Source organism: Lithobates pipiens, unplaced genomic scaffold (genome assembly GCF_037356315.1).
Source record: "Lithobates pipiens isolate NorthernLeopardFrog02 unplaced genomic scaffold, aLitPip1_a1.2 Scaffold_16, whole genome shotgun sequence".
Lineage (NCBI taxonomy): Eukaryota > Metazoa > Chordata > Amphibia > Anura > Ranidae > Lithobates > Lithobates pipiens.
In genome coordinates this window covers 423,367,101-423,395,052 of record NW_027507748.1, presented here as the reverse complement: position 1 = coordinate 423,395,052, position 27,952 = coordinate 423,367,101, and the positions used below count along the sequence as shown (strand labels likewise).

Genomic DNA, 27,952 nt, shown 5'->3' with positions numbered 1-27,952 from the left:
TAATTGTATAAGTCTTAAATTAACACTATGATACAAAACACATACCTGTTAAGTGCTTGAAAAAGAGACATTATGTGAGAGTACAGTGGACATAGTTTCTGAAATAAAAATGGATCTGGCTGGCTCACAAACTATAAGCTTTGTCTAATGCATTTTTAAAACCGGGGGTTTTTAAGAGCAATCTATGGGGAAGATTTACTAAAACTGGTACACTCACAATCTGGTGCAGCTGCGCATGGTAGCCAATCAGCTTCTAACTTCAGCTTGTTCGATTAAGCTTTGAAAACAAAACCTGGAAGCAGATTGGTTTCTATGCAGAGCTACACCAGATTGTGCACTGTGCAGTTATAGTAAATAACCTCTTATGTCTCTCAGATTCCTTTGATTGTTGCCTGTGACATTCTCTCTGCAGGACATTAACTTTGCAGTGTCCGCCCTCTGTACAGCATGTGCTTATGCTACCATGTCTCTCTCACATAACTATAAGATATACTAATTTGCTACTGATAATTGTCCTGGCTGGCGCTGTAATTTTACAGTCTTACTGACCATCTAACAACATTTTCTGTCACATATATATACTGAGCAGGTGCCTGCTCCTCATACATACCAGCAACTCAATATGTCTACTGTAAAAAATAAGCTGTGAGGATACATACTGTATACTGGGGCTGCCATTGTTTACAGTGGCTACTTTTAAAAAGGACAGGCTCAACAGTTGCCATCCTGATTTCACTACCTTATAAGTTTAAGACCTGGAACAAGCATGCAGTTATAGCTGAAGAAAAAAAAATATCTACAGTTTAGGTCACATTACTTACCTGTAATGAAGTCCCACTCTGTGCAGGCAGATGAACTCTGGACAAATCTTTACTGCAGGGATGCCTGTCCTCTTCCTGTCTCTGAAATCCCAGCACTGCAGTGGTTAACAGCTTTGGGTGTTCAGACAAAACAGCAGTATGGATGGTCCGACGGGAAAACGTCCCCTCCAGCCCACAGGGGAGTGACCGATCAGACTCTCCCGTTCAAAAATTGTTTTACAAGCAGAGAAATCAATAAAATATGTTTTTTCTAAATTGAGGAGTAGTAAGGAGGGGATGGGTCCCCATTGGACCATCCATACTCACCCCCTTCATTCTCCGACATTTAGAAAAGTTATTTTATTGATTTCTCTGCGATTAACTACTTGTAACAATTTTTGAATGGGGGAGTCCAATCAGTCACAGGATTGTCTCCGGATTACTCTGCTTGTAACACAATTTGTGAATAGGAGAGTCTGATCCATCACGGGATTTTCTCCTGTGGGCAGGAGGGGACATTTCCCTGTCAGACCATCTCTACTGTTGTTCAGCTTGAAAACCCAAAGCTGTTAACCAATGCAGTGCCAGAAGTTCAGAGACAGGAAGAGAATGGGAACATTTCTCCAGAATCCAGCTGCTTGCACAACATGGGACATACTTCATTATAGGTAAGTGGTGTTGCTAAAGCTGCAGGGATTTATTTTTAGAAAAACGTCTGTTTTAAGTATGGAAAAATCTGAACCTCTGTACGCTTACTTGTTTCAGGTCAGTGGCAGGTCATTGAGGATGATTGACTAAAGAATTAGAGAAAGCTCAGTTTGCGAATTAGATGAAGCTGTGCTGAGCTGACTTCAATCACCTATTAATGTGCACAAATCCATTTTTTTTACTTGCAGATGATTGGGTATACTTTTTAAAGTACATTTCCATGCAGCTCCACTCCATTTATTACATTTAACAAACATCACAAACATGTTCTACTCCTTTAGTAAATGAAACCCACTAGGTAGTGAAGATAGGAGTGGGATGAAGCCAGGAGCAGTGGATAGGAGTGGGATGACAGCCTTAGTTGCCATCCTGATCTTGGAGCCAAAACCATTTAGGCAAGGTTCACATTACTGTGAAATGATTTTGATCTGACTTTTAACGTGATTATGTAGTCTGATTTGGTTGCTACTTTGTCGCATTTCGGATGTGGCTTTCATAGTCTATGGGGCTACCAATCGCACCAAAGTATTACAGGAACCTTTTCCAAAATAGCACTTGTACTGATGTGAACTGGCACCACTGAGAATAATATGATTTCCACTATCATGAGATTCTGTCAAACTCAAATCGCATCTCAAATTGCACTAGTGTGAACCAGGCCTTATCTTCACAAATTTACTTTACCACAAAATTTACCAAATTTACTTTACTATGAGGGTAGTGGCATATTAATTTATTTTTCCATTTTATGTGGCCCAAAAATCACAATTAAAATGGAGCATGTTAGAGTCCATTTAGACTTGTCTCTTTTTGCATGATGTGTTTTCTATTAGAATCAACGTAAATACATAAAAATGCACTGCGTAATCAGTCTTCTTTTCGGGTTTGTGGATTCATGCTGCTCGAATGGCCAAGCCATGATTATGTCACTCCTGCACATGCATGTGGAAGTCATAACCATGGCACATAGCTCTGAAGGGATGGCATGAGTATACCGTCCCTTCAGAGTGCATATGCCTGTGAGATCAATGGCTGCTGCTCACTGGAATATCTCCTAAATGGTGCAAATGGTGCACATTTAGGAGATATTCATTTTACCTACAGGTAAGCTTTATTATAAACTTACCTGTAGGTAAAAGTACCAGAAAGGAGTTTACTACCACTTTAACTTTAGAATAAACATTTTCTTTAAAATTTGAATAAAATTCATATGAATAATTGATCATCAGGCCAGAAATCATCTCCATAGATGTAATATATTATTTATTAAATTATGATTGGGGAGAAATTGTGGAGGATTTATTCTTTAATAGTGGTGCTGCCAAGATTCTTTTAACAAAGGGCCTTCCAGTCTCAGAAAGGCCAAGCTATGGAACATAACTTACAAACCATTTGCAACTTAACTTTTACCTCATAAAATACTTTTTCTTTAGCAGTGTTCACATCTGAAATAATAAGAGTTGCTATGTTTCAAGACATACACACTGCTACTATAGCAAGACTTATACCAACAGTGACCGGACCATCTTCTTTTGGATTATTTATTGCCGAAATACATTTTCTCCCTTTCTTGGCTAAATCCTTGAGATAAATTCTAAAAGGGAAAATTAGCACTTTAGAGTATCATAAATACTTGATGTTATTCTAATGTCATAATTTTCAACTACTCTAAAGACAGTTTGAGCACTTTACTTTAAACTATACAGGATCTCAGGAACTAGTTGCTTTCGAAAAGAGACACTGAGGCAAGAAGAAACATTGAGACTGTGCTAATAAAGCAAACCTGTGGGTTCACCTTACCTGCTAAAGTCTTCCTGATTTTTAGAGAACCAACTGCCGTCACATGCTTCCTAATGCATCCCTGGATCTCATTATTATATGCATATAGTGACCAAAGTTGTCATGGTTATAATATGAACAAGGTCTTAAATGCTAGAAGTTGACATCTATATGGCCAACTGTAGGAAGTAATGTTCAGCCTGGATGCTGCTGCCAGACTCATCTACCTTACAAACCGCTCAGCGTCTACTATCCCTCTCTGCCATCCTCTATTGGCTGTCACTCACCCAACAAATTAAATAAAAATACTAACAATAGCTTATAAAGCCATCCACAACTTGGCCCGGCGATGTCACTTAACGTCTAACTTAGTCTCAAAATCTAAGTTTAGACTTAAAATACCAACCAGATCTCTAATTCCTTTGTCACCTCCTCCCATGCTCACCTACAAGACTTCTCCCGAGCCTCTTCCATCCTTTGGAGTTACCTACCCCAATCTGTCCAACTATATCCTACTCTACCCAGGCAATCCATGAAAACTTTTCTTTTTAGAGAAGCCTATCCAGCCTCCACCTATCAACTGTACTTATATTTTGCATCAGCCGATCAGCCACAGTTATTACCCTTTGTATCACTTGACCCTCCCTTTGAGATTGTAAGCTGCAATGAGCAGGGCCCTCTGATCCCTCCTGTATTGAGTTGTATTGTAACTGTACTGTCTGCTCTCATGTCGTAAAGCACTGTGCAAACTGTTGGCCCCATATAAATCCTGTATAATAATAATAATCCATTCTGGAAAATAGGCAGTGTATGGCTGAAATTAGAACTACAGAGTGAATGTGTACTTGTACTTAGACATTTAATTCTACCATAATCATCAAGTTCTTCTCCTGGAGATCAGAGAAAAAATAAATAACCAGGTGTAGGTTAGCTGACTTTGACAAAACCACTTTTTTAATAATACATTGTTGCATTTGTAGAGAAATGTATTTACGTTGCAGTAAACATGCTAACACTTCACAATTATGAACCAGTGATAAAAAAAAGTGCTGACACCTTCCAAACTAGTCAATGATGATTGGTTGGGCTTTGCTAACGGTTGGATTTAAATGTTTGCAGCTTCATCATTGTGCACATCTTCCAAGCACTGTCCATGAACTGCAGGTAAAAAGGTAGGCAAATGCAGTAGTTTACATATTTTAAGTTGCTTTGACTTTGATTGAGCATAGATTCCGTAATATTCTTTTGTTAATATGTTTAATAGAAATCAACAAACTTGCAATATATTTGCTCAAAAGGGAAACAATTTTGGCACATGGCTCATAATCATCCAGAAATCATAAGCATGTAATTTTATTTACACGTATCCCCTTCTGATGTTGTCATCTTTTAAATTACATTCTGAACTGTTTTGAACTGAGTAACCTCTTAAGATTTATACCTCACTCTCTCTTTTCCACTTGGCCTAAGCTCCAAACAAGTCTCTGGGCAAATCTCTGACACTTGTGCAAGCAGAGGCACAGCTCCATGTCTTGGAAGTACTCCATGATCTGATCTTTTAAACAGCAGCATTGAGGGTGAGGATAAGAAGATGATCAGTACTCTTAGGACTTGTGTAATAAACAGATATCATGCCTTATCGGCAGAAGTTAGCGTATGTGTTTTGTGAAGGATCTTAGTCATATCTCTTTAGCTGTGAACAAGTACTAGTATTGCTGACTCTTTTTTTATGTTTTCTGTTAAACTGGCAGCTTGGAAAAGGGTACCCTATTATGGCAAAAAACAGCAACAAGTGTCATTAGTTTTTTTGAAACGTAGATATGATTACATACATCATGGTTATTTCCATTATACTTGATTGCTAAATTAGGCTACATGGGCCATTTACAGGAAACCCTTATTAAAGGGGTTGTAAACCCTCGTGTTTTTTCACCTTAATGCATCCTATGCATTAAGGTGAAAAACCTTCTGTCATGCAGCAGACCCCCCGTTTTACTTACCTGAACCCATTCTTTCTCGTCCTGGGGACGAGCACATCAGCTCTAGCCGGTGTCTCATGTCCTGATTGGATAGATTGATAGCAGCGCAGCCATTGTCTCCCGCTGTTGTCAATCAAATTCCCATTTGGAATGGGACAAGGCAGGGATGCCCCCTATCCCCACTCATATTTGCTCCTACCCTCGAGCCATTGTGATATGATTTGCTTGAATCCTAACATTAGGGGACTACGGTGCACAAACTGTCAGCTTATGCTGATGATGTCCTATTTTATGTGGCAGATCCACTGATCTCCCTTCTTAATATTATGGCTGAGCTACAGAGATTCTACTCACTTTCAAATTTCATAATTAACTATAGCAAATTGGAGATTCTCCCCCTTGCCATTCCCCCTCAAATGCATAATCAGTTGCACGCCTCCTTTTCCTTCACTTGGTGTCGCTCCTCCCTAAAATATATAGGAATTCATTTTCTGGCTCAATTCTCTCAACTATACACTAGTAATTATGTCCCCTTGCTTTCAACGATTCAGTCAGACTTGCTAAAATGGGACCGTACCACTTTCTCATGGATGAGCCAGTATCTTAAAAATGAATGTGTTGCCATGGATTGTTTTCTACCCACAGATAGTGCCTATATCATTGCCCAGGTCCTTCTTCTCGGCCCTCAACAGCCTGTTTCTAAAATTTATCTGGCAAGGGCAGAGCCCCCGGGTGGCCCTTCCCACCCTGCAATGCCCTAAGAGATGGGGGGGATTGGGGGTTCCATCCCTCCATAGATATTATGAAACAATTTCCTTGCAGCGGATATTGAACTGGCACCATAATGTACACTCTAAATTATGGGTCCCCTTAGAGACATTCCTGGCTGGACGCAACCTATCCCACTCCCCTTGGCTCTCCAGAGAACATTGGGTTCTTTCAGATTGTATGTCCCCTGTCATCACCCATGCTCTAAAAATATGGAAGGCTCTCAATGCACAGGGGCTATTGTCTCCTCCCATCTCCCCCTTTGCTCCTTTAGGAGGCTTCCCCTGGTTCATTCCTGGGGAACATCTCTCCTATTTTCATACATGGGTAAGGGACGGAGAGGTGCATTGTGGTAGATTCATACAAGAACAAAGTCTGGTATCCCTGAACTGTGTCCATGACTAATTTGCTCGCTTTCTGCTGGATTATTGGCGCTACAGACAGTTGCATCATTTTGTCCTCAGATTGCCTCAGGGTATCAGACTCCCATTCTTCCTCACTCATTTGAGAAGCTATGTTGGGTCCCCCCATTCCCCACTAAATCTCAGTCTTGTATGAAATGCTGCAATCGGCAGAGTCTAGGGGTATGCCAGTCTGTATAGCGGAGTGGGAGAGAGACCTGCAGCATACGTTAACAGAGACTCAGTTGGACCACCTGTATCACCTTACCCATGCAAATTCTGTAGACACAAAGATGCAGGAAAATTGCTTCAAACTATTGACCTGTTGGTATAGAATACCTGCTAACCAGGCTAGGATTTTTCCAACAGTCTCCAATGCCTGCTGGATAGGCTGTGGGCTGAAGGGCTCTTACCTACATATTTGGTGGGAGTGCTCAAGGCTCTGGCTGTATTGGCAGGATATCAGGGCTCAGATCAAAGTTACTGGATATTGAGATGCCTGACTCTCCCTTGGAGTTCTTGCTCCACGTGCCATCTATTCCTCTCAGCCATTACAGCAAGTTGGTCCTACCTCATCTCCTGAATGCAGCCAGGCGCTTGATCCCTGTTTGCTTGGTAAATAACATAATAGCTGCAGAGGAGTGGATGGGATTGGGGCACTTGGAAACATTACATCCAGTGTATTACAGTCCCCACAGCCATCGGCCTCAGGGCCCCATGCACCCTTATAGTTGAGGAACTGATCTAGCTTAGTTTTGTTAAAGTTCGGGGCAGAGCTGCCTGGTTCCGTGGAATATTTTTGGACTCATCATTCACCTTCTAAGTGATAGTGCTGGCTGTTGTGTGTTTTGTTTTTGTTTTGTTTTGTTATTTTGTTATCTAATTTGTTTTTTTTTATTTCTCCATCACTTTTATGATTGATGCCTTCTCAGTTGCCACTTTGGGCTCTCTGTTTTCTGTTCTTTTCTCTTTTCTGTTCTTTGTAAGCTCAATGTGAATATTTGTGAAAATCAAAATAAAGACTACTTTTAAAAAAATAATCAAATCCAATGACGCGGGTGCCGGGAGGTGGGTCAATACGGGTGTCCCTGAAAGAATGTCCTGAGGTGCTTCTCAGATGGGGCACTCGAGAAGAGGAGGAGCCGCGAGTGCTGCCGAGGGACCTCAGAAGAGGAGGATTAGGTCCACTCTGCAAAACCAACTGCACAGGGGAGGTAAGTATGACATGTTTGTTTAAAAAAAAAAAAATAGAGTTTAGTAACCCTTTAAGAGAGTATAGAGGCTGCTATTTCTGATCTAAATCTAAAAATGCTAGCTGCCTGACAGCTCCTGCCTGCAGTTGCCAGTCAGAACACAGTATGTCAAAATCACATTATGGCTGCAACACCAAGCAGGCCACAAACAGTAGTAGTGCAGCCCCATCATGTAAAATATAATAATATAATATATAACATACAGTATATGCCTTTGATAAAGTGCCTTAAATCATGTGCAAAAGCGAAATCATATACAAAAAGTATGGTGCTAAGAGTAGGGGGAGAACCAAAAGGGTTTCGCATAAAAGAACACATCAGTGGTTTCCCACTGAATATTTGATATTATTTCCTATAGGGGAGTGGTAAATCAGCTAAGGCCATATGTACACTAGCCTACCCTGACCACGGGGAAAATTCAAAATGAGGCAATAACCCAAAATGCGTTTTTGCCTAATTTTGCACTTTTACACGTCTGGCGGTCAAAACTTTCCCATCTTGAACTCGAGTTTTCTGCGTTCTGGAGAGGGAGGTTTAATCTTATCTAAACGTGACAGCTCCTAAACTCTGCTAGAAGCCTATATGTATAAGGACACACAGGCTTTTATTGAGTTGAGTTTAATATATATATATATATATATATATATATATATATATATATATATATATATATATATATATATATATATATATATTTGAAGGTACATCATCTTTTTATGAAAAAATGTGTATCGCTGCCAACAAGAATTGTCCCCAAAACAGATGTCCCATTTGGAAGATTTCCCTTTGTTTTACTCTGGTGATGACTCAAAATTTTGGATTTTTTCCATCACTTTCAGTTCTATAGACTATGGTCCAGTAGGGAAACAGGCAGCGATGTAAATATATTGTAGATAAGATTTTTATTTTTGCATCATATAACTGCCATCATCCATTAATACACATTTGTTTTTCCCTAGAAGAATATAACATTGTTTGTATTCACCTAAATATATAATGCATGAAAACAGCAGGCTTGTCATTCTTTGTGGTCAGAAACAATAGATAGGGCTGGAATGACACCAAAAGGAATTCCAGACCTTGGCAATGGACTGTCTTCATTATACGCAATAGGGTTGATTATCCTGTCCCAAATGATGGAAAATTACTACCTTCCTATAGTGCTTCATGGAAAAAAAGGTACATGGTAAGGGTAATTTTGGCTGATTGACAGTATAAAATAAAGGATATATTTACCCATGAACTACTGATATATACAGTATCTGTCATGCAGAAAGCACCACACAATATTGCCATCTTTGTTAACAAACAAAAACTAAACATATCTTAGTGATTATATACTAAATAATAATAATAGCGATGATTTATTAAAATATACCTAAATCTAAAACTAGAATAACAGAGGGCTAAAACCACTGTCCGTTTTTCTGCCATTTGTGTCCTATTGGGGAGATTTCCTTTCACTTACTGTACTGTATACTCAATGGAAAGTGAAAGGATATTTTTCCAAAGTGAGGGAAATCCCTTCTAAGACAGTTGATATGGGAAATGGTGTCCCCATTGAAAGATTTTCTGCCTATTCCTCTTTTTGACTTACCCTCACTTTCATTCCTGATGACAATTAGCGAGATTGAATCTCTCTTTCAAGAACACAAACAACATAACTAACCATAACATGACCTCTGTGACCAAGACCCAGTGTGCCCCAGTGTGTTGGGCGTAACATGTCAGGGGCTGTGGCTGGCACAGCACTGGCTGAGGCCACACTCATTTACATATTCATGCACTGGGTCAGTGAGTGGTCTTCCTTTCTTTTTCTGTAGATGCTTCTTCACCCCTGAATGGTGCAAAGGCACCTGATTCCTTCACTGCAACCGGCAGGGAGATATTTGTCCCAGCTTAGAACAGAACTGCAAGCTATACATGGATTATTGAAATCTAGTATATTCTCTTGACTTACAATACCTGTAAGCACCTCTGTTACTTTCTGTCCACATGCACACACAACAGTATTGGCTGCACATGATTCCTCTTGGCTGGCTTCCTTACAATGTCTGCCATGTTTGCTGGCATGGCAGGTTGTAGGATCCACCAGGGACAAAGGTGACAGGATGACAATGCAGGAAAACAATTGGTGAACAGTTGTCAGGCCATAAAAAATACTTGTCACCTCATACCAAAAAGTGCCTTCAAGGAAAGATCATCAAGTTTTAAAGATAGCTGCAAATTTAAAGATATTTAAAACAGCTTACAGAAGAGTTTAGTGACTGGGTGTAGATCTACCTACCTATTTATCTTCATAAATACTTGCCTCAATTTCTAGCCTGCCATGATTCTAGAGTCAGCAGAGGGCCAGGGAGCTTAATGGGCTTTACAAGAAGTTACAAGAAGCAGGTTGCTCAAATACATATAGTAGCTGGACCTTTCACGTAATACCCTAGATTTTGTTTGGCCACTATAAACTACTACCATCGATACGACTTGTGGTGAAAGAGCACTGTACTGATCTAGAATCTGCAATTTACATAACTGGTCATGCTGTTACAGTGCCTAATGTGATAAAGAGCACACAAAGATTAGTGCTTGGTGAGACATTCCCTTTTACCCCAATACTCTCATGCACCTGCATGTTGCTCGGTTAATCAAATGCTACGCTTTAGTTTCTTAGCATTGGAAAACACAGCAGAAAAATAGAATTGCACGTGCCCATGAGAAATAACTGTGTTTATATTTCATTTCAACACGTTTCTTTCTCCAACATACTTCACCACCCACTCTTTTCCACATGCCTGCCTCCAGCACTGCTGCACTGGCTGCATTCAACGTTGTGTGACATGAGGAAAGCTGTACACGTGTTTTGGGAAAACAGATTTTAATTGCAACAATAAACAAATGTCTTTCTTCTTGCATTCTCTTCCACTGTTCCCATGAACATTAAATGCTGCCTTTTTATAAACTTTTAAAAGAAAGTAGGATCTGGATGGTGGTAATGACTGTGATGAAAATAGTAATAAAAACGTAGCAAATGTAATAAAATACCATCATCTCAAATTTTCAACATACAGTACATCTGTGCAAAACAGTGATGGGGTTCTTCATAGACCATTAGCTTGCCCATACACTGCCTAATTTTTGCAATCACTGCAACCAATCAGAACTGCTCCTTTGACAATAATGCAGTGTAAAGACAGCCATAAATGTATTTATATGACGCCATCAATTTACACATACATAGATCGGAATTTGGGACCAGCCAAATTACAATCCATGTAAGGACACCCTGGTTGTACAGAAATCAAGCTACCAATTAACTTCCCTACAAAAATCCTTTTGAGTTTTTCCCAATTGGTCAATGCTGCTGGTTATAGCCGGCAGCACTGATCACTGTATTCTGATGGCAGGGAAGTCCCCCCGCTGTCAGAATACAATAACTCAGCAGGAAGGATTCCCCCATCTACATCGAGTGTGTAGGTAGGGGAATCAAATATTTTTTTACCCGCTAGTTGAATGAAAAAATGACTAATGTATGGGCTGCTTAAAACCGGGTACACACTAACAAAAAACTCACAGCTCTGGTCAGAGACGCTGTACTAACCATGCAAGGTTAGTCTAGCTATCTTCTCCAATGAACTGTTATGTCCTGACAGAGGGATGGCCCTCCTGCCAGAATGCTCCGATCAGCACTCTCTGCCATTGGCTGAAAGCGCTAATCGGGATTCGGTCAGCTGCTGGTTTTCCAGCATGCACGTTCGACAGAACCCTACTGAATGGCCAGCTTCTGTCAGACAGACCGACATATACACAAGCAGAATTTTGGCCTTTTTTTTAAGCGGCAAATGTCTCCCGACATGTGTACGGGGCTTAAATGTGGGTTAATATCTCCATGATAATGAAAAATTGTGGGTATTAGGAGTGCTCATTATTGCATATAGAGATTTTCCAGTGCATCAGTGTTTTTTTACAAATTCATATAAAAGGGGAAAATTATGTTACTGAATGTGTTGCACATTGGTAAGAAAACTGAACTAGGTTTACATACTATACAGGTCCTGGAAAAGTCTGCAATCTCACAAAATATAGTCAGATCATATACCTAGAAATATTCTAGGAGAAGCTTTGCCTGAGTATAGCCAACCCCTATAACAGACACAATTCCAATGCAACCTCCATGAGAGTTTGGAACCAATGAAACTCTACTGCTACATTAATACGTCTGGAATTCTATTCAAGTAGCCGGTCTAGATGAAATTTTAAAAGGGCTTTCAAACAAAATTAGTTGACTCAATGATGGCAAGAAAAAATTTTGTGAATCATTTTTCTATGAACATTTCGAAGAATAATCTGTCCAGCTTAAAGGAACTAAACTCTCCTATTCTTTACAGCTAATGAAGTTGCCATCTTAGCCTCTGTTTCATCTTCAGTTGCCATTGTGCTGCACTTGTGATCAGTTATGACACCAGCCATCTGATGACTGCACAGCTTGGTTGAAAGATGGGCACACTAGTAACTGTAAAATGTATATCTCAAATGTATCTGTTTTGGAAATAGTTAAATTGGTGGTTTTAGTTCCACTTTAAGGTTGCACAGACCCCCCCCCCCCACCCCCTGCCCTCATTTAGCTACTACATGATGTTTTTCTTTTAGTGGTGTTCACTTGTTTGTTCACAGCCAGCATATATGGCCTTAAACACTGATTTCCAAAGAAATTCTCAGTCAAGTCAGTTGGCAGACATTCCCTCTTTATAAACACTGGCTGCTCTGAGATGGCACAGCCTTTTTTTTTCTATTTCACTTTAGATTTGATGATACAGAAAGTTTGTTAGGGAATAAACAAAAGCTGTTTCATTTTTTGTTAGAAAAAATGAGCCAACTTCCCCATCCACACACTCAGGGTAGATGGGGGATTCACTCACTTTGTGCTATTGAGTTCAGAGGACGGGGAAGGCTTCCCCTCAGCCTGCCCATATCAAATTTGTCTGGTTTCTTCTTTATCCCCTTCAGTCTGAATTTCACCTACAGCACTCCACAGAAACTGCCCTCCTAAAACTCACAAACGACTTACTAACAGCCAAAACCAACAGTCTGAAAACTCAATTTGCTTGGTCTCCATGGCTGCACTCTCCCTTGGTTTGAATCTTACCTATCTCATCGCACCTTCAGTGTCACTTACAACTCCACTTCCTCCTCTCTAACTCCTCTTACTGTTGGGGTCCCCCAAGGTTCTGCCCTTGGACCTCTACTGTTCTCCATCTACATGTTCTCCCTGGGTCAGCTGATAGCCTTCCATGGCTTCCACTACCATTTATATGCTGATGACACCAAATATATCTCTCTGCCCCTCAGCTCACCCCATCAATCTCCTTACGAATCACTGATTTACTAAAAGACATATCAGCCTGGATGTCAAACCACTTCCTCAAACTGAATTTATCAAAAACTGAGCTCTTAATATTTCCTCCCCCATGTGCCCCTTTCCCTGACTTCTCTGTCAAGATCAATGGCATATCTATCAGTCCGTCCCCACATGCCAGGATGCCAGGGGTAACCTTAGACTCTAAACTATCTTTTCAGGCCCACATCCAATCCCTGTCCAAATCATGCTGCCTTAGCCTTCGCAACATTTCCAGGATACGCCCCTTTTTAACTAATGTCACCACCAGGCTTCTAATTCACTCCCTGGTTATCTCTCGCCTTGACTACTGCAACTCTCACCTCATTGGATTACCTTTACATAGACTACCCCCCCTGCAGTCCATGAGGAATGCTGCTGCAAGACTCATCCACCTTACCAACCATTCAGTGTCCTCCACCCCTCTCTGCCAATCCCTCCACTGGCTTCCACACACCCAACAAATAAAATTCAAAGTACTAACAATCATTTACAAAGCCATTCATAACTCTGCCCCCAGCTACATCACTAACCTAGTCCCAAAATACCCACTCTCTTCGGTCCTCCCAAGACCTTCTGCTCTCTAGCTCCCTTGTCACCTCCTCCCATGTTCGCCTCCAGGATTTTTAAAGAGCTTCTGCCATCCTTTGGAACTCTCTACCCCAATCTGTCCTACTGTCCCCTAATCTATCAATCTTTAGACAATCCCTGAAAACCTCTTTAAAGAAGCCTATCCTGCTACTAACTAACACTTTTTTACTTCCTCTATCAGCTCATCCCCCACAGCTATTACCTTTTGTATCAATGGACCCTTCCTTTTTAGTTTGTAAGCTCTAATGAGCAGGGCCCTCTGATTCCTCTTGTACCAAATTGTAATGTATCTGTTGGTGCTATATAAAACCTGTATTATAATAATGATAATAATAATAATGCATGGCTGCCTTTAGCTGCAGACCACAAAAACCTTAACCTTAATTTGTAACAAAAAATCTTGACTATATCTAGAGGACAAACAATTAAGTCACTGCATCCTATTAAAATGCTCTAATCTCCTTGAAAACAGTGAAGAACTAACCTAGACATTTATGTCAAATTATGTGTAGCCAATAGTACATATTTTTAATGCTGTAGGGCTGCATACTAGGGGTCTAGAAAAACAGAAACGTTTGAATAGTGGATTTCATTGTGAAAATAAATTTTTGAATTTCATCTACAGGTGTAAGATACAGCATTGTGTCATTATGAAGTCCTGGATTATACTTACGTCACTCATTGGAGCTGCTTTCTGTTTACCCGTGAGTTCTATTCATTCTATAGTGGCAGGAGCTTTCCTAATGCCTAATGGAAAAATACTGTTTGGCTTCTATTGTTGTGTGTCCACATCGATGTTTCTTACTCCATATCCTAATCATGGTTATCACTGGGACAGAGGTTGAGGTGAAACCTCAACAACAGAACACAATTTATATACATTAAAATGGTTGTAATTCTTATCTACTCCTCCAGAGTTAAAAAAAAAGTTTGGATGGATTTGGACTTTAACCTTAAATGGGGAGATGTACTAAAACTGGAGCTCTCAGTGCTCTGGTGCAGCGCTGTGCATGGTAGCCAATAAGCTTCTAATTTAAGCTTGTTCAATTAAGCTTTGACAATAAAACCTGGAAGCTGATTGGTTTCTATGTACAGCTAAAGCAGATTTAGTAAATCAAGCCGAGAATCTGATGAATACAGATGATATTACTGTTAGGGTTTTTTTACACTGAGGTTGTAAGGGAAAACTTGGCAAGCAGTTCTGATATCTCTCAGGCACCCCCTATATGAAAGGTCTAATACATCAACATTGGCTGGTACAGTAGAAACTGTTTTTTTATTGCTACTGCCAGCAAACCACTGGGAGTAGTTTATCAGGGGTTCAGGCATAGGTTAGATGAAATTAATTGGGGGTGATGTATTAAGTGAGTAAATTGACTGAAGTGAACAAATTAATTTTATATAGGACTTGCATTGATGGAATTTGGGCTTGCATCAGAAGAATCAGTTCTGAGATAATTTAGAATTCATTGACAGGATTTGACCTTGCAGTTTGACCTCCTTCTAATCTGCATGTGACCTGCTTCAAGTTGAATTTCTGTCCCCATATATTTCTATGGAAATGCAAAACCGCCTGAAGCTAACAAATTAAAATGTCTTTATGGTGCAAGTAGTTTATGGATAACCTCCTTATAGCAGAGAAAAAACATGCATGGACCATGCAAACATGGGATGCATAACTATGAATCAAATAAACCAGTCTTTATCAGGTATGTCAGGATTAGTCTCTGGGAAGCTTCCTTTCACGAGGAAGAGATGCAGCTCCTGCAAAGAGACAGAAGAAGTCTCTAACTCAAGACAAAAAACCACACACAGCAGAGAATGTCATCTAAGTGAATCAATATACCATTTACTGTATGATTAAAACAAATTATTAACTCACATGATGTAAGTTTGTGGAGGCATGAAAAACATATGAAATCAGGACATCCAGGGAACCCTATAGAAGAGGCATCCAGTGCAAGGCTTGTGCAGCACTGCCGTCGGCCAGGTAGAAATGCCTCGACAAACTTGCTTCATGTGAGTTGTCAATTTGTTTTTATCATAAAATAAATGTTTTATTGCTGCACTTAGATGGCACCCTGCGCTGTATGTGTTTTTATGTCCTGAACATTAAACATTAAAGTAGAATTCCAGTGAAAACCTAACTAGTCCTAAAAATGCTCCCTCCCCCTCCAAACACTCATACTAAATAACCTTTGTAAAAAAAAGATGTACTGTATAAACTTATCTATATATAGAGGGAGCTCAGGTAAGTATTAGGGGGGCTACTGCACACAGCAGGCTTTTTATCTTAATGCATAGAATGCATTAACCTCCCTGACGGTAATCCAGAGTGTGGCATAGGGTTAAATTTCAGTACCATTAGCGGTAACCACGAGCCACACTCGGGATTGCATCTCAGGACCCTTGTCCAAGTTACTTGCCTTGTCCCCAGGATCCTGCAATGTCCCTCCGCTGTGTCTGAGGGCTGTGTCCTCCACCCGATGCTCTGTGTGCTGGACTCTGTTCCCTACAAGTGTCGCGATGCATGGGGGCGGAGCCCGGCGGCAAATCCAAAAAGAACAAAAAACATAACACATACACTGTAATTTTACAGATTACATTACTGTATCAAATCATTTCACAACCCCTTTGTCCCTAGTGCTTTCTCCAGTGCCCTGCATGCACTTTTATATTATATATACTGTTCTTTCTGCCTGGAATCTTAAGATTGTCCATGGCAACCAAAAAGTGTCCCTTTACATAAAAAGCGGTTTTAGACCAGCTAGAAAACAGCGATAGTAAAGCCCCGTACACACTATCAGATTGTCTGCTGAGTTTTTCCTTCAGATTTACCAAAACCATGTAGTAGAAGGGCCTGCCTGATTGCATACACTTTGAAACTCCTAAGGTTTGACCTCATATTATATGGTTTTGGTAAATCTGAAGGAAAAACTCAGCAGACAATTTGATAGTGTGTACGGGGCTTATATTAGAACACTTGCAGAATTGAGCGATAGTGAATCGTGGGGAAATGTATTTTATTATTATTATATTATTATTTTTATAATTATTTATAGTTATTTATTATATTATAATTTATGATTTCGTGTTTCAAACTTTATCATACCCAGGATGCCTACTAGTCTCTTGTTTGGACAGAATATAAGTGTGTTATTACTAAGAATTACAGGCCTACAATATCAAAATAAAAATTCCTATGCAAAACAATGTACTGCTTTGAGATTCAAAAATCCAACATAATCATACCGCCAGGGAGGCTACGATAAAAAAAAATCTGCCTTTACAAACACTTTAAAGAGGGATTTCACTGTAAAAAAATTATTAAAAGCCAGCAGTTACAAATACTGCAGCTGCTGACTTTTAATAAATGGACACTTACCTGTCCCAGGGTCTAGCGATGTCGGCAGCCGAGGCCGATCGATCGCTCAGCTCTCGGCTGCTGTCATCAGGAAGTGAAGCATTGCGGCTTCACTTCCCGGTTCCCTACTGCACATGCGCGAGTCACGCAGCGCAATAGGAATGGTCCGTGTTGTCTCTGGGACCCGTGTGTGTCCCAGCAGACAGCGCGCAGGGACAGGAAGAGGCATAGACTCCCGTGGGAGTCTATGCCCGGAAGTGGGTGCAAATACCTGTCTTAGACAGGTATCTGCACCCCCCTCCCCCCTGAAAGGTGCCAACTGTGACACCGGAGGGGGGGAGGGTTCCGATGAGCGGAAGTTCCACTTTAGGGTGGAACCCCGCTTTAAGACTAGTTAGAGTTTAGCTGGAATTCTACTTTAACTTTGCAAATTGATCCTTCACTTTGCTAAGGTAACAGATTCTATTCTTTAAGTAAATCAACCCTAATGAAATGGACGATCCATAGAGAAAATGGATAGCCTTAGAGAAAATTTTACAGGTTGCACATAAGCTACTTTTAACAAAACCAGAAACAATCAATATAGATGTATGTAATATGCTCAGGTACATTTATATGTATTGTATTTATTGCAATGTTTTGTTTATAATGCAAACAATATAAGTGTCTGAGCCAGTATAGTATTCACATACACCCACATATGTAATTATGTGGGTAATCAAGCTAAATCAAGTAATTTTGCTGGTGTTCTGATTGTGGTTATGTACATAGTTAAGTTAATTTTATAATAACTAATTTGCAAACACCCAGTGGGTTCAGTGGAAAATGCTTTTTGGTAAACTGAACTCCAGCGAGATATAACAATACCAAAGCTAATGTCAAAAGCAAAGCTAATGTCATCAAGCATCATCATGACTAGTTCTATGTATTCTTTGTATGTAGGGGAAGGGGTTTATATAATAATCTTTACGCTTGAGGACTTTTATCCTGACTGTAGGTCAAAAAACAAAGTGTTCCAAAGGGCAAAAAATAGCCATCATACTCTCACAGAGTTATGCACAATGATCATATTGCATTGTGCACTGTTAAATCATTGTTAATCTGCTGTTATACCACTGGCTTTATTATGTCAGTAATGTGTAAAGCATGAAAAAGATGACTTTTTCATGCACAGAATCACGTTGGAACGAAATGCACAAATAAAACAGGTCACACATTCTTTTCGTTTTGTAGCCCATTAGACATCAGTGCTCAACTTATCATGGGAAAAGAAGTATAACTGAAGACAAATTTTTTTTGTAGTGTTAGATAAAGTAGAGACGAAATGGGGATTTTATTGCTGTCCCAGTTATGGAGATTCACCCTCTCTCTCCGACAGAAGCGCAAAAGGGATAAATCAAAAAAAGCAGTGGAAGGCGGCGGGAGGGTGGAGACATCCCCTCCTGCTGCTTGTAAAAGCAATCCAGTAGCTAGTTAGCCTCCAGGATTGCTTTTACAAGAGAGCCGACCATTTGAAGTACAGCAACGTACTGGTACATTGATGGTTGTCAAGTGGTTAGCAACTAAAAACACAAGTAAATAACTCAACTTTAACTTTAAAATGAACCTGTGCCCAGATCATGCACACATTAGTGTTTATAGATTCTGAACAAAATGTAAAAACACTCCAAAATAAGTCCTCAATCACCTCTTCATCTATAAGCATTGTGAAGAAAATAATATTCAAAACAGGAAGTGCTTTTTTTAGAGAAGATCTTGGCTGCCCTCCAATACAAACAACCAGCAGGTGTTTCTAAGTTGTTAGAAACCAAATTCTAAAGTCTTTGTTGTGAGATTTGAGAATCTTTTAGATCGAATAACTTTTTATTAAAAAACAGCTAAAAAGGTAATTTATGGCTTTTTTAAACATCCTTTACTTATGCACTTTAACTCACTGTATTACATTTTAAATCCTAAAAACAAAGAGGTTTAAAGTCTATATAAACCCTAAAGCCTCATACACACTAGTAGTTATCATCGGCCGTTTCTATGGAACCAGCCGATGCCACCCGACATTTAGGCCATGTGTGCCAGTTCGGTCTGTTAAATATACCATTGAAAGTGTTTTCAATAAGTGGAAAATAAAAAATAAAAACATATTTCTCAACATAGATAGACACAGTAAGATAATAAGGGTGGCAACATACTGGTATAAGTGGCTGCGGAATTGGGGGGGGGGGGGGTTTGCGTTGGTTGGGGGTAAAGGTGGTTTGGAGTTAGGATAAAATTATTATTCTGTGATAATATGTTAATGTAAAAATTCTTAATGTATCTTTTGTATTTGAGAAAATAATAGAGAATATTTAAAATAATTTTCAATAAGTGTAAAATTTACCTGCTGGTCTTAGGCTGCCAGAACGGCCAAGCAGTTATGCCCTGCAGTGCCTATACTTTATACCTGCAGCAGATTTTTTGGTTTCCATAATACACAACATGTGGCAGTTTGAAAATTGCAGCTTATGTTGTATAAATATAACATCTATATGTTTGCATTTTCAGCTTCCTCCTCACCCGCAGCACCCAGGATATGTCAACTTAAGTTATGAGGTAGGGAAATAAATGTTTCATAAGACTGACTGTTAAATATTATGCATCTAAATGTTGAATTGCAATTTTTATTATAAAAGATAGGTGCCAGGCAAAAGATGGGTTAGGTCTTAGAGAATAATGGCACGATTTGATGTAAGTGGCAACTAAAAAAAGAGACCTATGAAAAGACACGTGTAGGATTTTTACATGGAGAGGGCCAACAACAAATGGGCCAAGGGAGCGCCAACAACAAATGGGCCAAGGAAGTCTATGGGTGATGTTAACACTACCCAGCATTCCCAGCCCTTGTCAAGATCTCTCCTCTTCACTCTAGCCACATGCTGGCTGACACGGGATCACATGACTGGACCAGATCGGGCTGAAAATAGGTAAGTATACAGATCTTTCTTATACAGGTTATTAAGCATAGGTGTTGGGAGGGGAGGGAACGTTTTTAAGGCTAGTTAGGTTAAGCCTGGAATTCTAATTTAAGGTTTTTTTTTCTCTTGGGATCCAAAAGTAGAGAATTTACATTCACATTGCGAAAAGCAATAGAACCTGACATTTCACACATATTGCAAACATTACAGGTATTAGTAATGAGTTTTTGCATGAATGCTGAGACAGTCACAAAGCAAATCCTTTATAGATAGACTCCAACATATTGAAGAGGGTAAGGAGAGACGCTAGGAAACTGGCATGAGGAGCAGCAATGGGAGCCTCCATCTGTTTCTCAGGAAAGGCTTCCTGAACAACTGTTCAGATATGAATAAGATAGGGAATGCATTGGAGTTTATTTACTACACACAAATAGAGTATGCAGTTTGCAAGTGCAGTTGCTTCAGAGCTTAGTAAATGCAGCAAAGCTTCATTTTGCAAAGAATTCCCAATCACATGCAAGGAAAAAAAAAATAGCATACCATGGTTGGATGATGAAAGCCAGCAAAGCTTCCACTCATTTACTAAGCTCTGAAGCAACTGCACTTGCAAAGTGCACAGACTATTTGTCTTTTGTCTGACAGTCACCGCTCAGACTGAGAACTGAGCTATCAGTGGTCTTGTATTGCTTAGTTCTCAGTCTTAGAAGCAGCGTGGGACAGATACAGCATTGGATTGATGCTACATCCACCTAGGTGAGTATAAATGTTTATATTTTTTTTAAAAACCCATTTTAATCTCATAAAAAAAATCAAGATGGAATTTAAATGATCACAGTGAGTCTGCCCTATTTGCAGCTGATTGAAAAGATCACTGTCATGTATTTCATGGTAAGATCAGGTAAATGTATGTACAGAAATTAAAACACAATTACATCTGACATCACGTCTAACGTCATGTTAAAATGAAGCTTTTATTTAAGCTACATTGTTAATTCTAGTTGTTCCAAACTGTCTAGCACAAATACAGCAGGATATGCAAGTTTTTTGCAATGGTATAATTTATGACCAATTTGTCAAATTATATTCTTAAGGAAAAACAGATAAGAACTATGCTTTCAGTAAGCTCAGTTGGTTAATTAACTTTGACGAATTGTATGGCAGGTAATGTTTAGTCAGGGCACTGGCTACACAGCACAATAGCAGTGCAGAGCGAAAGACACAAAATAGTCGAAATATATCTTCAGTAAAATATGAACTGGCTTTTTTTCAGATTTTAACGCCTTTAAAATGGTACCAGTCCATGATGAAACATCAGGTATAGTATTTTATTTTGAGTTTAAAACTCCAATTAGTTGTAAAAATGTGTATCATATAATAAGTACAGTGAATATAACAATGAAATGTAATATGTGCACTTTTCATGCACTTCTTCCTGGTACACACTGCTGTTGTTTTCTTCAAAACGCTCACATAAAGTTTTCTTTGGTTGTTATTTTGTTGGTTGCTAAAATACAAGTCTGATTCACAATAGTTAAATAGTACTAACGAATAGCCCTGTACTTTACAGAATACACTGATCTTTCACAACAATCCCTGCCCAAAATACAATTTAAAATCCAATGTAGAACCATATGAGATAGTGGGGATGAGCAAACCAATTTGTGTATCTCACAAATGACAGCACATTTGGCTTGTTTGCTCTTAGTTGCAAGAAAATTGTAATTTGCTTTGCCTGTGTACCTGATTCATACAAGTGAAAATGGTCCACAGACCAGATCACTATTTAATCTGCAGAGTGTGCAGACATCCCACAAGCCAGAGTTGCAACCCAGGGTGTAGTCGTTGTGGCATCACTGCCTTAGTACTTCCTAATTATGACAGCAATTCATTTGAAAGTAAACTACTTTCTTATTAGGTCACGTACATTTTTTGTTTGGGGGGAGGGGAGGGGTAATGATTCTTACCCAGTAACATCTCTCCAGTCTCAAAAACACAATCCTGGGCTTCATGTACACTTTCCTACATTTACCATAGCTGCGAGAAAATGCACAGTGCTGCAAAACTGCGCACTTTTGTTTTTCTTTGGCCAGCAGGCCAAAACGTTCCTATGCTGAATACGATTCTTCTGCATACAGGAGAGCGAGGTTAAAACACACCTAAACGCAGCAGCTCCTAAATTTAGTTAAAAGCATATGTGTACATTGACACAGGTTTTTATTGAGTTGAGTTTAGGAGCTCTGGCAAAAAAAAAAAATGCAAAAAACTCAATTTTAAGAGCTGCCAGTGTAGGCTAGTGCACATGAAGCCTTGGATCAGTGTTTGGAGATGGATTTGTCTACTTTACAAAGTAAAAACTGGTAAATGGTCCTGTAGATCACCTTTTACTAGTTCAATAATACAAAGCAACGCTTTGCATGGAATCAACTCTGCTGAACCACATTAAGGCCGCGTACACACGCGCGGACTGTTCGCCCAACTTTGTCCGTCCAACAGTTTCAGCAAACAGTCCGCTCAAAATTAGCATGGACGGACATGCCCACACACGACGAACGAACAGTTTGCTGAAACCGTGCGCGATGACGTGAACAGCACGTACGACGGGACGAAAAATACGACGTCCTATACACTGCATTATAGCTTTCGGCGTGAAAATCCTTTCTGAGCATGCGCGCAACTTTGTTTGACGAACAAGCCTACACACGAGCGGGCTGTTCGCTGAAACAAGGTTTCAGCGGACAGTTTTTCGGAAATTCCGAAAAACCTTGTCCGTCCAACTGTCCGCTGAAACTGTCCGCTGAAAGTCCACACACGAGCGGACTGTCCGCCCAAACACTGTTCAGCGGACAAAGTTGGGCGAACAGTCCGCCCGTGTGTACGCGGCCTAAGAGCAGATTTTTCTGTTATAGTCCCACCTTCATCATCATTCTCTGTCCAGAGTTGGACTTCTAGGTCACACCAGACTTGATTAATAAGTGCCAAGGTAAGCACTTCTCTTTATGGGGATTTCTGTCTCACTGAAGTCTTGTGTGTACCAGAAATCCATGTACTGTATGCATAGATAATATTTGTTCTCTATCTCCTCCTCTGGTACTCTTCATCATCTGTCTCCCTGTTGACAACATGACGGCCAAGTGATTACAACCCTTGGCTTGCAGCTTGGGAGTCCAAGTGTTTGTCAATGTCTTCATAAATTTTAGATTTATGTAAAAAGTCTATGTATTTCATAAAGTACTGGGAAACTTGTTGGTGCTACATAACTAAATACAATAAATAAATACACAAATAAATGAATAAATATCTTACTTAAAAGAAAATGATGGGCAGACAGAAGGAAACACTGTGCATGTCACAAAACCATAGTGCTGATTATTTTTCCACTAAGACAGAAACCATCATTTATAAAAAAAAAAAATGGTAACATTAACCAATGGATACTTTTTCGCTTTTTAATAATTACTTTATCTTTTTTATTTTTAGAATAATCAGTCTTCAAATTCACAATTCACAGTGTCTATATTATAATTTTACTATATGAATAATGTAAACACAGTTAGGTGATATATGATAAATCGATACCAAAAGGCACTCTTGCATATAGATCAGCATATATTTTTTGCCAGTGGACAAGCAACAAATGTGTTAATATATACTGTATTTTTCTAGTACCCCTCCTTTGGCTATGAGCCCATGTCCGGATGGCTTCAGAATCCAATGATTCCTTTGTCACCTATGATGCCCCAGCAACAGCTACAACATCCACATGCAATACCAAAGCTGCCACCCCACCACTCTGTACTTATACCTCAACAGCCCATGATTCCTCTATCTCCCCACCATCCACTGCTTCCTCACGCACCTCCACAAGCTAATCCGTTAAATCCAACTTATCTGACAAACCCTGAGAGTCAATATCCAACAAACACTCAACCAATAGAGCTACCAAAACCTGATATTTTAAACAAACCTGGTCAGCCTCTTTTCCCAATTCAACCACAGCCCCCTTTGGTGGAAGAAAGACCACACGAACCATGGCAGCCAGCGAGCAAAACCAAGCTTGAAGAACTGGTAAGAACAACATGCATGTATTCGGGACAAGGGATAAATTATGGTTGTGATTTTATATTTTGGGAGGGGGGGGGGAGTAAACAGGGAGTCACAGGGGAGCACACGCAGGGTGGTAGAGGGTGGAGTAGGGTCAATCAACCTCTAGTCATGTGACTCTACTCCCTGCCTAGACCTAGATCAGTGCTAGAGAGGGGTGAAGTAAAACCTTCCTTAGAGCCTGTCCTCTGCACTGGGTAGAAAACAAAAGCTTGTAGGGGATCAGCAGTTGTTATTGATAAGCGATTTTTATGTAAGTGTAATAGATCAATACATTATGCTATTGGCAGTAGAATTTTTTTTTTCGTGTTTATTGTTAAAGAGTCTTGGAGGTTTGCCTTTTACTTTAAGTGGCCAAATATAGATTTTTAGAACAAAAAACAATCACATTCTAACAATTGTTAAGACCTATTACAATAGATTATTTGTCTAATGAATTAATCTTGAAAGGGCAACGTTACCGTATATAATATAACCTGACTAACATGGCTATGGAATTTTTCAAGCTTATTACAAGAAGGGCATCGAACTGTACAAAGCCTCCAAGCCATTCTATTTTAAATTATTCTAAAAAAATATATATTTAAAAATGTCACACATAGCTATCAGAAAATTCACACTCTCTTGGTTTTGCAGCTATCTTTTCCCAAGCTTGTTTTACATTTTTTAAATGATCAGTATGACCTATTTATTCCATATCACGGAACACAAGATAAGCTACCAAAAGAATAATCAGGAGGAAATAATCATTATTCACAGAGAAATGCTGATGAAACAAACCCCATTCCCAAGAACAGATGAGTCCTAATTATGGAGTGCGGACTTAGGCAGCATATGTTTATATTTTTTACATCCCAAAATAGCATTCTAATTAAGCGGCTACAGGAAATAGTTTTCTGTAAATGTAAAGTAATCTCTCCTCCATGGTACAAAAACTTCCTTAAAAATGCCGTAGTCTTTTCACATTATCACTTTAGCAATATATTACACACAAAAAAAGTTCTGCTCAAAGTTTATGCTTCAGAAGCTGGCATTGAATATGGTGATGTTGTTTGACCATGGGAGCAACATAATGCTGGCTGATATCACTGAAAATCATAAAAAGGGCCAAGAATATGAAAAAATTAAAAAAACAATAGCAAGTTGAAGTCTGGGTGATTTTTGTATTTTACAACAAATACACAATTCAGATTTTTTTTTTACTTTGTAAAATTAATAGTAATGTGTACAACAATATGTTGTGTAAAAAAAGAGCTTCTTTTTTGGATACAGTGGGGAAAGATTACAATGTCCATCATTTTTTTTATTTTTTCATGTGTGTCTGTGACCCAATTTAAAAGATTTCTGAAGAAGTGTCAGAAGGAACAGAATGTAGGGAACAATTCCCCAAACAAGGGCACAGGGAGAAATAAAAAATTTCTAGCAAAGGGGGCGAGGGATTTAAAAGTTCTGCCAGGATTTTATTGTTCAGAAGTAGAGACTGTAATGTGAGCATGACACCAATAGTCATAGAGTCAAAAAAATGTTTAATTACTTTGTTATGCTGTAAAATAACAAGAGGCCCGTGCTATTCAAGGGGTCAGACGCTCCCCTTTCTTAAAAGCTGTGTGGGATGTGTACAGCTTAAAGCTGAACATAGAGGGAAATGAAATCCTACACTTGCAGTGGGGCACCCCCAGTATTGCAAGTGTTGGCTGTCTATATGTCACAGGCACTCTGAGATCATCACATCATCATCCAATGCTGGACCAGCAGTCCTGCAATGTAAATGAGTGTGTTAGGAGCCCGTCTACAACAATGGGCATTGGAGGGAAGAGCACTGGTTGCTGATGGAGCGAGAGATGAAGCAAGTAACACTACTTTTTGTTGGTAACCTAGGCAAAAAAAAGCATTTACCCTGGCAGTGCAGGGAGAGCCACATTGCAAGGGTAGTTCTGACATTTCTTCACTTTAAATTTTTACAGCACCCAGCATCCACCTCTCTACATTTTGAAAATCTGTTTGACCTACATATCCTATTTCTTAAAGCGGAAGTAAACCCATCGATTTAACAGTTTCAAAACACAGTTACATTCCTGGCATGCCGGGAATGCTAACTGCACATTGGCTGTGCTCTCAACCAAACTGTCAAACCATCCAATGGCTGGTGTCATAATGGATCACATGTGCAGCACCATGGCAGTCGAAGATTAAACAGAGGCAAAGATGGCACCTTCCTTGGCTGAAAACGATAGGGGGGTTTACTTCCACTTTAAGTGTGGCAACCCATAGAAGTCAACTAGAAACTTCATGTACTGGTCTGACGTAAAATAGAGAGGGTAAATTTAGGGAGGGTAAGAGCCCTTTCACATAGGCAGACCAATGATGTAGAATAATAGCTTGTGCATGCTGAATTACTGCTGCATAGTTTAGAGCATGTTCAATTTTTGGCAATTGGTATGCGTGAGGAAATTGAAAATTTATCATAATTATCACAATCCCACTGTCTGATCAGGAATGTACTGTATTCATTTGCTGTTTGTGAGGAATGTTTTACTTAAATTATTTTGAAAAGCACACTAAAACTAGGTTTATTTTATGAAAGAAAATGTCATTGGAATAGAACCCAGATGTACCAATTACACTCTAATTTTCTTTTTTTCATTTATTTTTAGGATTAAATGTGAGCAGAAATGACAAGAAAAATATGAATTCACTACCATTAAAGTCCAGTCTATGCTTGGTTGTTAACAACAATTTTTCTTTAACTAATTATCATCACTGCATTGAAAAAAATATATAAAAATGTCTAATAAAACAAAATTGAGTATGGAAACCAGTACTGTGTCTGTTTAACTGTTTTCTAGCACAAATACATTTGCTATAAAGACACTAGATAGTATTATAGGAACTAGACTGGTTATAGGAAGTGGTATAAAAAAGATCCAAAAAGATCTCCACTATACCTGTGTGAAGCAGAGCCTTCGTAAAAAAAAGGTGTCTGCATGCCTCATATCCACTGCAAATTTGAAGCTAGCAGAGAAGCTAGCAAAAGGACGATCTTATGGCACTATTAATCCCATAAACATACATTAAATATATTGTAGTTTACCAATTCTTAGATGTAGTGGCTTCATTTGTTTTATTTTTTAGATTTGTTTCTTTTATATTCACCTGCTGATCCATCAAGTAACACACTTCCTAAAAAAAAACAAATGCAGCCACTACATTTAAGGATTTGTTAGCTGCAATTACATTTTTTTTTTTTGTGGGGGGTTTAGGTACACTTTAAAAAGGACCTAAACTGTGGAAGCTGTGCCCTCAGAGGGCAAGGAGAGTAAAAATGACTGGTCAATGGTGTTACCTGTAAGCTTTTAGTTAGATATTTTCCTAATTACTTACTATGCCTTATTCTACACTGTGTCTCAGTGTGGAGGTGGCCATCCCTATAGAGAAAAGATTTTGCTTTCATGTGTCAAAACTGCCCCCTGATCATTAATGATCTGATAAATGGTGGTGGAATAAAAAAAAAAGTAGGAGAGACAAAGGGGTTCATTTACTGAAGGCAAATAGACTGTGCATGTTGCAAGTGCAACAGAGCTTACTACATGTGGCGAAGCTTCACTTTGTAAAGAATACCCAATCAGGTGCAAAGAAGAAAAAAAAAGAAACAGCATTTTTGCTTGCACATGATTAGGTGGTGGAAATCAACATTCTCAAAGCTTTGTGTGCTTGCAACTGTACTTGCAAAGCGCACAGTCTCTGCCTTTAATTAATCAACTCCAAAGCACATTTCCATAGAATGCATTGAGCCGAAGTGGGTAGATTCTTGCACTGCAGGTCCTCAGGTGCAGCTTTCTTTCCAGCAAAAAAAAACAACAATAAACAATAA

The 27,952-nt window shown here is 39.3% G+C and overlaps 2 protein-coding genes across 2 annotated transcripts in view; one reads left to right on the top strand and one right to left on the bottom strand.

Moving 5' to 3' along the window:
- ARHGAP6 (Rho GTPase activating protein 6) overlaps positions 1-27,952 on the bottom strand; it is a 368,137-nt gene that overhangs the window by 193,016 nt on the left and 147,169 nt on the right. The window lies entirely within an intron of this gene.
- Positions 4,433-26,896, top strand: AMELX (amelogenin X-linked). The gene is made up of 6 exons (XM_077484604.1): positions 4,433-4,459; positions 14,294-14,372; positions 19,571-19,618; positions 21,251-21,295; positions 23,644-24,045; positions 26,736-26,896. The coding sequence occupies exons 2-6, from the start codon at positions 14,319-14,321 to the stop codon at positions 26,739-26,741; spliced, it is 555 nt and encodes a 184-aa protein (XP_077340730.1). The 5' UTR covers positions 4,433-4,459; positions 14,294-14,318; the 3' UTR covers positions 26,742-26,896.